This window comes from Rhinolophus sinicus, chromosome 6 (assembly GCF_057876585.1).
Source record: "Rhinolophus sinicus isolate RSI-liver-muscle chromosome 6, RSI-T2T, whole genome shotgun sequence".
Lineage (NCBI taxonomy): Eukaryota > Metazoa > Chordata > Mammalia > Chiroptera > Rhinolophidae > Rhinolophus > Rhinolophus sinicus.
In genome coordinates, this window is record NC_142506.1 from 45814605 (window position 1) to 45827174 (window position 12570).

The following is a 12570-nucleotide window of genomic DNA, read 5'->3' on the forward strand; positions in this document are numbered from 1 at the left end:
TTGACTCTGTCATTTGAATATGTTCCTTTAAGACAAGAAACACTCATTTTGCTCATATTATACTCCGGAGCCTAGCACAAGTCTCATTACATGGCAGGTATTCACTCTCTATTTGGTAAATGAAGCAACTAATCAATGAATGAACCGTCCAAGCACTCACTTTGCTCCTTTCCTCTGTCTATCACTTCTATGCTGTCGATGGCAGTCCTGGCTACTTCCTCTGGAAACACTCTTCATCAATCGTCTCCTCTTTCTTCTCCTGCTTCAAACCCAACTTCTCCACTCGCTCCTCCCCTGAAATGCACAATCATGCCCAAGTCTCTCCCATCTTACACACACAACATGTCCACACACACACACACACACACACACACACACACAACATGTCCACACACACACACACACACACACAACCTTATAGCCCCGTCAGTAGGCTCCCTTTCCTTTCATGGCCTAACCTGAATTAATGTTCTGGGCTTATAATTTTATTTCTCCACCTTTCTCCTTAACTGAAGTATCTCTTGGACCCTCCAAAACCGTACTTAGAAGCTTTCCAAAGCCTTCTTCATGTTCACATCTCAGCCTCCCCCTTTCTGTCCTCCTGCAGCACCCAGCACCCCCGAGGATGGGCTGGGTGACTCTCTCTCCTTTGTCTTAGAAGGCACCACTCTTTCTGGATTTCTTCCTGCTCCACTTCCCAGTGCCTTTCTTAATTTCTATCAATGTCTTTATGTGAAAATCTCTCTCATCTGAAAACAATACATAACACTCTGTAAGTTCCTCTAACTTCTGTTTTCTCTTCCTTCTGTACAGTCAAACTTTTGGGAAGTTATTATCTCCATTTGCTATTTTTGCTTTCTCAACTCCTATTTACCTCTCAGTCTACACACTCCACTTCCACCTCTGACATTTCACTGAAGCTTGTCCTTTATTTTTCACCCACGCAGCCTCGTCATCTTGCACCTGATCCCGTTCAGTCCTAGGGCCCCCCTCCCCTCCCCCACCCCCCGCCACTGCCTGAAAATCCACATTTGGTTTCCAAATAATTGTAGTGAATCTGACTGGTAGACAGACGATCATCGGTTTGAGTGGCTTTGGTTCAAGTTCTACCCCTTCCCCAATTCGTCATGCTAGGGATAAGGTCATGGTCACAGTCACACTTCTTCTAGGATCTCGAAAAGGGGTGTTTTGTTTTGTTTGAAGATGATGGGCAGAGCAGACATTTGAAATTAAAAGTCCAATAGAGGATCTTTGCCTCCCTTTGGGTTAAAAAGAACTTGAAGGGTCATCTTTATATATGGAAAATTCTAGAATCCAATAGAACACAATTACCATCAAAATAAATCATTCCCTGTGTAGGCCCCTGGACAGGTCCTTGTGCTAAATTTCCTCACGCCGAAGCAGTAACAGGTATTTGATGCACAAGCACGCAGGGTGGTTGACCAGGGTTCTATAAATATTTCCCACTAAACAATACAGTCTCCTGGAGAAAGTGTAATCATGGTGATTGTTTATTAATTAAACAATCAAAGATATTTACTGTACACATATCACGTGAAAGAACTGTGCTGAGTGCTGAGAAGGACACAAAGAACTAAGAGACGCAGGGATGGCTCCTAAGTGTGCAATCTCCTGGGGAGACAAAGCATGTCCTTGTAAAAACAATGACACTGGGTATATGGTAGGGACCTAGTGACTCACACAGATAATATGTGTAGGCCACATTCAGAGGCAGGAGAGATGGGTTTTTGTGTGTTTCAGCAATCAAAGAAAGTGACCTAAACAGTAGATTTCAATGGGAGTTGAAATATGGAAAGTTTAAGGCAAGCGGCATGTGATAGGGAGGGAACTAAACTATTTTAGGATTTAGGGGAGGTACTAATACAGCAAACTCACAAGCGTACGGAGGGCGTGTCTACTTCATTTGGAGGGCCAGCCCTAGAGTTCAGCGGGATTGGGTGGGGAATGTCAATGTGCCCAGATTTTAAAATTTTCTGAGGTGAGTCCCTGAAAAGGGAAAACACTGACCTTCAGCATGAAGCCTCTCTGCTGGAAAGCTTCCCGGGTTTCACTTGGTGCCTGTGTTCGTACTGCTGACCTGCGTACATGCAAACACAGTAGTTTATTGTCTTATGTTGCCAAAGAGCTTGCACTCAGGGGCCATCATCTAGGTAGGAGTGGGACACAAATGCAGAGGAGAACCGGCAGCCAAGCTGTACTGCCAGGGCCAAAAAGATACTGTCCGATTGTGCGTCTCTCTCTCTTTTCCAGCGTTTGGGCCATAACCCCCATATTGTTTAGTGGTTTCAAATCATGAAACAACCAGGCTTATGTGAGTCCATTCCAAGCTGCTGAAACATGTGACCTGGTTTTGGAGCGAGGAATGAGGCAGCTGAGGGAGGGTACACCCAGAAACCTCACCCTCTCCCCCTTCTATTTGGTCTCTTCCTCACTCATCTTTCTTCCTTCCAAGAGAGCTTTCTCTTCGTTTCCTCTCCCTCCTCGTCTCTTGTACCCACGGCGGGGAAGGGGGTGTTGAGTAAGAGGTAAGCAGAGATCAGTTAGGTTCTCACACTCACAGGTAAAGTACATGCTGAAGAGACAGAGCTGAGGGCAGGGAAATGACGAGCATCACTAACGCTGGGGGCAGGGACTGGACAGTCTTCCAAGCCTGTGTGGGCAGGAGGACCTCCAGGGGAGTCATCTGTCGCTTCCTGCTCTACCACCAGACCCTGATCTGCACTCCTCCCAGGACGGACACCTGCCACCACAGTAAGATGACAGAGAAGCTGAGACTCTGCTCTATCGGGTTCCCTGACACTGGCAGGGCCCCAGCTGGCAGTTAGAGCTCAGGCTGGAGCATCCTGGGCATCCCTGGTTAAGAATCCAGCACTTTGCAAAGGCACCTCAGGGCGTCTTTGTGCTTCACTCCATTCCTCCCCAGACCCTGGACCTTGCAAATGTTGCAACTGCAAAACCTCAGCCTTAGAAAGAGCCTTCCCTGACACAAGGCTGAGTGCTCTCCATAGTTCCTTCCTCTTTTGTGGCTGTTTCCTCCCTGACCACTCATGGCAGGAAGTTCACTGATTCTAGAGGCAGCTCATTCTACTGACAGTCAGGTCATATGATTAGATTGTTCTCTAACAGTGACTTGTAATTCCTACACCCTATGTCCTCCACCATTAGTCCTAGCTCGGCCCTCTGAAGACATACAAAATAAATTTACGTCTTTTTTTCTCTGCATGCAGATCATCCTAAGTTTTTTCCTCGTGGAAACCGCTCGAATACTCCTGCCATTTCTCCAAGCTGAGTTTCCGGTCCTGTCACCAACAAGGTATAGCTCATCTGGTGTGTGTCAGGTCGCTGAGGTCCCTTGTGCTGGCTGCACCTGGACCATCCAACACTCTGCAAGTGAAGTATGTCTGCTTCTTCAAGGCCCACATCATGGATGCAGCCTAGACCCGCTCGGCTGATGGGATAGCTTCAGCCGCTTTGAAGACCTGTGTCCCCACTGTCAACCCGAATACTAACTTTTTAAAAATTGTTGTGGTAAAATACACATAACGTAAAATTTACCACCTTAACCTTTGCTAAGTACAGTTCAATGGCATTAAGTAGACTCATATTATTGTGCAACCATCCCCCGCATCCAGTCCCTGAACTTTTTCAACTTGCAAAACTGAAACTCTGTCCCCATTAAACATTAACTCCCTGTCCCCGCCCCCGCCCCAGCCCGTGGCAACCACAGTTCATTTTATTTTCTGTCACTGTGGACAACTCTAGGTACACTATGTAAGTGGAATCAGAGTGCTTGTCCTTTTGTGATTGGTTTACTAACTTAATATAAGTTCATTCATATTGTATGTAGCCTGGGTCAGAATTTTCTTCCTTTTTAAGGCTGATAAATATTCCATTGTATGTACTACATTTTGCTTATCCATTCATCCGTTGATGGACACTTGGGGTGGTTCTACCACTGGCCTATTGTGAATAATGCTGCTATGAACATGGGTGTGCAAATGTCTCTTTGAGTTTTTGCTTTCAATGCTTTTGGGTGTAAACCCAGAAGTGGAATTACAAACACGAACATTTTGTGCCTGCCGCTGATTGACTGGGTTGCCCCAACCCCGTGTTTGTGAATTTCACTTTCTCATCCTAAGTGAAAGTCTTTCCTATTGAACCACCATCTCTACAAACTGCTCTCATTGTCTCACCGTTGAGATGATGAAATCCATTTACATGAACTGCTTGCCCTTTGTGCCTAATTATCATACAGCACAACAGTGATCCTTTAGATCAGCTCTGTGCCAAGAGCAAGGCTTCTCACAAACCTGGCCACCTGTCTCCACATGACGTCAATGAAAAGGACAGTGCTGTTGAAAGCAGGCCTGGCTGGGAGCACACTGCCTGTCCCGCCCACTTCACCCGCCCCTCCCACCTCACCCTAGCTCCCCTCCTGTGTCTCTGCACTCTTCTCTGAGCTTTCACCTATATGTCCGGTTTTCCCCTGAGAAATGGTTGGGATGGCCTCTGGCACACTGGGTGGGGTGGCAGGGATGTTAACTCCAGCGCGTATGGTTCCCTCAAGGAGGCCAAGAGGGAGGTAGCTCGTGAGCAGTGGGTGCATAGCACTCATGTGACGCGCAGGTTTCAGCAGAAGAAAATACGCCCATGTTGCTGCGACTGCTCACTGTCCAGAGCAGTGGGCCAGGAAGGGACCGGCCACCTCTATTGTGAGTCCCATCAACTCGGAGCCAGGAAGGCAGAAGCCTGCAGGGCACGACCTGGGTCTCCATCAGAGCACTCGCAAGGTACTTCCAGGTTCTGTCCACAGTCTGAGGGTAACACAACTTTAAAGGATGCCGTAACCATGGACTAGTTATAATACGAAACTGGGCAGCAGCAGTGAAATATGACAGAAAATGGCAAGTTCCTCTGAAATAAACACCTCGTGGTGATTTTTAAAGTTCAGCTGTTCCAGTTCTCTCCTACTGCATGAAAAGCTACCCCAAAACTTAATGGCCGGAAACAACAACCATCTTCTCTATCTCAGGATTCAAGCCAAGTTCAGCTGGAAGGTTCTTCTGTTCCAGCAGGCATTGACAGAGGTCCTTGGTGGTATTCAGCAGGTGGATGGCCTGGTCTGGATGGATGAAGATGTGCAGGGCCACAGTGGGAACTGTCACACCCACACGTGGCCTTTCCAGCATGGCAGGTTACCGTCATTACCTCAAGGTAATGAGAGATCTTAGTGGTGGCTCAGGGCTCCTAGAGAGGGAGGGGTGTCCAGTGAACAACGTGAGAAGCCACTGGCCTTCTGTGATCTAGCACTGAAATCACCAAGTGTCATTTCTGATGCACTCTGGTGCTTGAAGCAGTCACAAGGCCACAGAGTTTCAAGGGGAGTGGACACAAAGCCGACCTTTTGATGAGAGGAGGGTCAAAGACTTTGTAACCATGTTTAAAGCTGCCATTTGTGTGTATGTGTACTTGAGTGCATGATGATAAAACCACTCCTGTGTGCACCTGTTAACCACACGTACCCCACAAACTGTGGTATTCAAAGGGATATGTGGCTTGGGAGGAGGAAGAAATCACACCTCCTCGGGGGTGGGGGGTTGTGGATGAGGTATGGCATTGAAGCCAGGCCCCAAAGGCTAGGTACTGCATCACAGCTGGAGACGGAACAGGGACTGTCTAAAACAGATGAGCAAAGACAGGGGCAGAAAAAGAGCAGGAAAACAATGACACGGGAGGAAAGGCACATGAAAGGCAGGAGAACTATGAGGAGGCAACAGGAGGAGGTGGCCTCAGGGACAAAGAGCTGCCACAACATTCAAACTGGCAAAGATCAAGGAGGACGGGGTAGGAGGAACAAGGGTTAGAAAGCATTTTGCAGAGCACACTGTAGGAGGGACCCACAGTGGTGGGTTAAGGACTTCATGTTGAAAATGAGGCGTTTTTTCCCTCCGAGAAAGGAGAAAGGGAAGAAGTGGATTACTGATCAAGAGATTTTGAAGTGCAGAGAAGTAAAGTGAAGGGATGGCTTCAATCTTCTGAGAAAGTAGGAGGTAAGGTTATTTGCTGAAAGAAAAATTTCTGACCACTATATTAGATGTTTCTGTGAAAATTTCTATCTAAATGCAAAATATGGCTTCTCTCTTTTTTTTTAAAAAGAATTCAGCAAAGGAGGCAGATAGCTAGGAATTGTACTAAATAATTGTACAACTCAGTTTCATTTATTTTTAATGTTTTTCTTGATTACAATAATTTATGTCCACTGTAGAAAATTTGAAAAATGTAAAAACTTGTAAGAAATAAAAGTCACCTACTATATACTCTATTACCCAAAGACAACTGTTAGGAGCCGGTTTTATTTCCATGCAGTCGATCTATTAGGTAGACAGTTATATTTTACAATATAAAATACAAATACTTTACGTGTTTGAGATTCTATATATAAGATTTTATGTTCTATTCATAGGATTCCTTATGCTTCAGTAGCCTGCAAACACATCTTTAATGGCCATATGGTATCCACGCTGTAGAGATACCATAATTTATCAACCATTCCCCTATCTTGGAACATTTTGATTGCTCCAGACTCTTCATTGTTTCATATATGTAATACATGTAAATACACACATTTCATATATGTAATATACATATACAGACGTTGCCAAAAAAGTATACACATTTTAAGAAAGAAAAAAATTTATTAAAATTGTAATACTCAATATATATTGATAACAAAAGATGAATACAAATCATGTGTATACATTTTTTGGCACCTTCTGTATACAGTTTATGAACAATCTTATCTATAAACCTTTGCACATCTGATTATTTTTTCTTAGGATCCATCATGGAGTCAGAGCACCTAAGAGTTTAGGAAAGAGTTCCAGGCCCTGGAGACCTATTGTCAAATTGCCTTTCCAAGAAGGGTGCACTGATTTTCACTGTCACCCACAATAAGGTGGCTCACTGACACTTGTCACCTTAAAAAGAAACACCACTTGGGAAAGCTGTTTCTTCTGCTAGTTTGCATACTGGGACTTTTTCACTACTCATGTTTTAAAGAACTGGAGTTCAGATACATGATTTTTCCAAAAACGCTCCTTTACTCTCAGGTCCTTTCTGGGATGGGAGTCAGAGACGTCTAAAAAAGCCAAGATGCCAAAGGCTGAAGCCATCATCACTGGTACCACAGTGTTCAGCCATCGGTCCCATAAGACAGACCGGGAAAGCACTTCCACACTCTTTGGTAACAGTGACTCTGAAGAGGAAGAAATAGGTGGGACAAGCGTGCAGCTGGGACCCGGGCTTGGACAGGCAGCGCATCGCCCAGAAGTGCCTCCAATAGCGCGCGCGCACACACGGACACAGACGCACACATAGACACTCACACTCGCGTACTCATCTTCACGCGCGCGCACACACACACACGCGCGCGCATAGTCACAGACTTGCACGCGCACACACTCAGACTCTCAAAGACATACAGACGCACACACGCACGCACACACACTCTCACTCACACGCGCGTAGTCATCTTCACGCGCGCACACACTCACATGCGCGCGCATACAGTCACAGACTTACACGTACGCGCACACACTCACAGACTCTCAAAGACACACACACACGCCCATGCACTCACACCCCGCCCTCAGGCCGCTGGGTTCGGTGACTGAACCAGGCGCCGGGCCGGAGCCCGTGGCGGGGCCGGGGCCGGGCGCCCGCGACTCCCACCCACCGCGGGGCCGCGCACAGGGCCCGGCGTCCGGCCGCCCGCCCAGCCCGGTGCTCCAGCCAAGTTTGCGCGCGGTCCCGGTCGACGCTCGGGTTACCTGAGCCGACCACCACGTCAGCGCCACATCATCGCGGCTTTGCATATCCAAGGAAGCAGGAAAAGAAGGAAGAAAACCTCTCCCGAGCGAGCCAATCGCGGACAGCGGGCCGCGGGCGCGCGGGGGCGGGGCGCGCGGGGCCGCTGGGGCCGGCGTGCGGGGCCGGCGTGCGGCGCGGCGCGGTCCGGCGGCGGCGGCGGCGGCGGCGGCGGCGGGAAGATGCTGCAGTCCCTGGCCGGCAGCTCGTGCGTGCGCCTGGTGGAGCGGCACCGCTCGGCCTGGTGCTTCGGCTTCCTGGTGCTCGGCTACCTGCTCTACCTGGTCTTCGGCGCCGTTGTCTTCTCGTCGGTGGAGCTGCCCTACGAGGACCTGCTGCGCCAGGAGCTGCGCAAGCTGAAGCGGCGCTTCCTGGAGGAGCACGAGTGCCTGTCGGAGCCGCAGCTCGAGCAGTTCCTGGGCCGGGTGCTGGAGGCCAGCAACTACGGCGTGTCGGTGCTCAGCAACGCCTCGGGCAACTGGAACTGGGACTTCACCTCCGCGCTCTTCTTCGCCAGCACCGTGCTCTCCACCACGGGTAGGAGCCTGATGTCCCGCGGCCACTTGGCCTCCCGAACCCCCGACCCCTCCAGCCCGCCCACCCTACCCCGGCCACTCCCGCCCTTCCCCGAGTGCCCCTTCTGGGGACTCGCCGAGGGCAGGCTCGATGGAGCCTGAAGCCGGCGAAGTGGCCTCAGAACGTGACTGGGGTGTTACCGCCGGTAACTCTTGGGAACTGGTCCCTAAAGCCCTGGGCCTGGGCGGCTAAAGGGACTTCATGGGCTGCGCCCTTTATTCGCGGTACCCTACACCGAGGCCTCGGGTTCGAATCTACACCGTCCTGGCCGCGGCACGGCGCGGCCCGGGGACTCACTCCCCATGCTCTTTGAGTGCCTGCAGCTTCCCCCTGACCCCCTCCCTCAGGTCCAGGCTGCGGAATAGAATGACAATGCGTGAAAGGGTCACCTTCCGGAGGGCATCTCTTTTGACTATGCGAAGGCCGTTCAGATCTTTTCTACCTTGGGGGCCGTTTTAGGGGTAGCCAGTGACATCACTCTGCTCTTCGCAGGTGACCTCTGAGCGCACAGGCCGATCCGGTTTCTTTTCAGAGTAGGGGGAAGGGTGAGGGAAAGGAGCGTCCGATTGCCTTTGATCTGGCAAAATGGGGGCACCCTGATTCAGCAGTTTTTGCAACTTTAGGAGTGCGAGACCACCCTTAAACTTCGAAGCGCACTTTCCTCGCATTATTCGCCCAGCAGGACGTGCATGAATGGAGGAGCGCCCTGGGGTGACCCGGGTGGCCCGCCCTGTGTCACAGGGCAGCGTTTCTGTGCTATACTAGATGAGTGAAGACTGGATTTTCCCAGCGGCCAAGTGAGGCACATACACCCGGATGGAGATACTTATAAATTGGTGTGTGGACCCTGGAAAGTGTCTCAAAGAGCCTTCAGCTCAGTGCCGTCTTTTTGTGCATGAGGTCAGGTCTTTGAACAGTTCTTGGCTTGCACAAGACACACATTTCCTAGTTAACAGTGTAGTCCAGGAATCCGGGCCTTGTGATTTACTTGCCAGGAACTCTTTGTACCCCACCCCCTCACCTTTACCTTTACAGGTGAATGAATCAGCTTCCTGACTCCGACTCTTCCTGCACCCCACCCTTTTCCACCTCTCAGGGTTTATTCGTTTTTACTCTCCTTGGGCTAAACCCAGTTGATTGTTTTGCTAATTATTTGGTAGTGAGTAGTAGTACACTATCCTCTTAGGTCCTATAAAACAATGGCTCAGAACTCTGGAATGAATTACCAAATTGACTTGCTTTTTATCCAGAAATAAATAGAAGCAGAAGTCTAGCTGGTATAGTGATATTTTAATACTGTGTTAAATGTAGTGTTAAAGAAGACAAACCTGTTATCTTACTTTCCAGCTTGGCCAACACTGTTTAGTTTTCGTTCTACCAGTCCTCCTTCCATTGTCTGTACGCACTCCGGTCCTCAGATCTGCACTCAGAGGTCACCCAGCCTTTCCTTTGGAGCATGTTTGTGCCTCATTCTCTGCAGAAGTGTTTCCACGGGGCCATAGGAGGTCTCTGACTAGATCACAATGTTGGGGAAACATTAGGAAGAATTATCACTTTTATTACGTTGGTGCACAAGTATTTGCGGTGTCTGCAATTATTTTTAACCTTTTAAACTGCAGTTACTTTTGCACCAACCTAATAGTACTTTCTAAGTAATGCCGTTATAAGATAGAACAGAATAAGAGCAATGGTCTGAGGAAAAGGACGTGATGGCTATTTCTGAGTGGGATTTCCCATCACTGATGCAGCTCCTATAACCTCAACACTACATGTATCTATTTAAATGTCAAAAGTACAAGTATACCTCTTGAATAGACAATTTTGTCCTAGATTCCCTCCCCTCCTTTTTTTTTAAATTGGAAAAAACTGTAGTTATTGTTTGTTTGTTTTTTAAAAAGAAGAGATAACTGTCTTATTATTGGTATTCAAATTGCATTGTAGTCCCTGAGAAAGTCTGTATTCATGCAAAACAAGAGTTCATTTAGGAAATCAGTGCAAGGGGCACTTAAGGATAAAGTAGAGGAAAAGGTGCCTCTTGGTTTGCAAAATTAGCAAATCAATGAATTTTTGTCATTGATAGACTAGAATTGAGTTTATTAATTCAAATAGAATTCTAACAAGTGCCACGTGGTATCAACACTGGTTTTGTGACAGAGAATCAGCCAGTTTTTAGAGTAAAGCTCGTGTACTTCATTACTAGAAAAATATTTTCTGGTAAAGTACCAGACAACTCAGATGAATTGGGACTGTGGTTTATGCTTCTCTTTCAGGTAGATTTTAGACACGCTGTAGGTTTTTTATAAAGTTTTTAGCTCTGTCAATGGCGAATCACTGAGATAATTTTCACCAAGTCAATCAGTACGGTCAATCCCCAGCTTGTCCAGAATAGAAACAATGGGCGTTACAAACGTGCTGTTCTTGGTGGCCATCATTGTCATATGGGAGCGTGAATACATGATATCAGAATCTTGACAGGACCGCGACAGTACAAGCCTCCGCTTCTGGAAGAAACTGGGTAAAGTCTCTGTGGTGTATTTTGAAGAAGCCTTAGGTTGGTAATTCAGCAATGTTCTTTTTATTCTCTGTTCTGTGGAAGATGCCGAATTATTTCCAGCAAACAATATAACATCTCTTTACTTCTGGATTAGAAAAGAAGGCAACATCTATATAGGACTCATGTCCTATATAGAGTGAAACCCATTTGTACCTTTTCAGAGAGAAGGGCTATATAAAAGTAAGACGAGGAGTTAATAGACTGAAGTATTTCCCACATAACTTTTATACTGTGATTTTTTTTTCAAGGATTAAGTAAATAATGTCTAGGTGACACTTGGGGAATAAGAAATAATTTTTATGAAAGTTATGTTTTGTAGCCATATAAAACTTCGAGCAATCTCATTCATTCTTAAGAACAGTTTGTCACGTCAATTTGCTTCCTGATTCATCCCCCCGAGCAAGGCTATATCGTGATGATGAATGTTTGGTAAAAAATACAGTTTTTGTGTGCATTTGAATATAAAACTGCCACTGCCTTTGCTGCTTTGTAAGTGTGGGATCCCCAAGATAACTCAGTCCCGTTCCTGTCACTTGGAGGCCTTTTTTCAGGGTGTTGCCTATTCCTGTTTATGAAGAGATATTTTGAAACTTTTATTTAAAGTTCTCAGAAAAGAATGTTATTCAGCTTGTCTTACACTGGCCTTTGATTGTCAGGTAGGGAGCTTCTGCAGCATTGGTAGTTTTCAAAAAGAGAAAGTAGGAAACGGTAATGGGAGTGCTGGGTTGATCCTTGGTTTTCAAATTGTTTTCAGTAGGAGAAATAAGTTCTTATCAATAAAAAATACTTACTGAACTTTTAAATCGCATGCAGGTGGGCAAACTATGGCTCCTGGGCCAAATCCGACCCGCCACCTGCTTTTGTGTGGCTCGAGCTAACAATGGTTTTTATGTCTTCAAATGGCTGGGGGGAAAAAAATCTAAAGAAAAAGAGTATTTCCTGACACATTTTTAAAGTTTATGCAAATCAAATTTCGGTGTCCACAAAAAATATTATTGGTGTACAGCCACACCCATTTGTTTCTGTATCATTTATGGTGGCTTTCTAGCTACGACAACAGAGTTGAGTCGTCGTGACAGAGAACACGTGGCAGCAGAACCTGAAATAATCACCGTCTGGCTGTTGCAGAAAAAGTGTGCTGATTCCTGCCTTAGAGTAATTCTTGGAAGGAGCTCTAAGTCAGAGGAGTTCTAAGTGCTTCCTTTTGGAAAATTTTCCGTAAGACTGTTTAGCTTCTTAGACTTACTTGTGCTGCTTTGTAAGTGCTGTGCACTGTCAAACACAACCGCTTCCAGAGCAAATGACTCTTACAGGATGTCACTAGTTTGGGGTCAGATTGATGACAGTACCTTTTTTTAAACAGTGACAAAGATAGCCTTCCCATTGGCACTGTCTTATCTGAAATGTATGGTAAATAGAGTGTTTTATCTGGGACAGAAATAACAACAGGGAAAGACATCCTCCCAAAAACAGACAAGCAAACTTTGAGCTGGAAGAGAGGTCTGCCTGACCTTCACACAAGGGGTCCTCAGGAGAGCCGTTGGTCTCTCCAT

General features: G+C 46.9%; 1 protein-coding gene across 1 annotated transcript in view; it reads left to right on the top strand.

Annotated features, from left to right (window-relative positions):
* Nucleotides 1-7995: 7995 nt before the first annotated feature.
* KCNK1 (potassium two pore domain channel subfamily K member 1) overlaps nt 7996-12570 on the top strand; it is a 39925-nt gene continuing 35350 nt past the window's right edge. Inside the window, exon 1 of the mRNA XM_019712886.3 lies at nt 7996-8424. Within this exon, the coding sequence (XP_019568445.2) occupies nt 8070-8424 (355 nt within the window). The 5' untranslated portion in view covers nt 7996-8069. The remainder of the gene's footprint in view (nt 8425-12570) is intronic.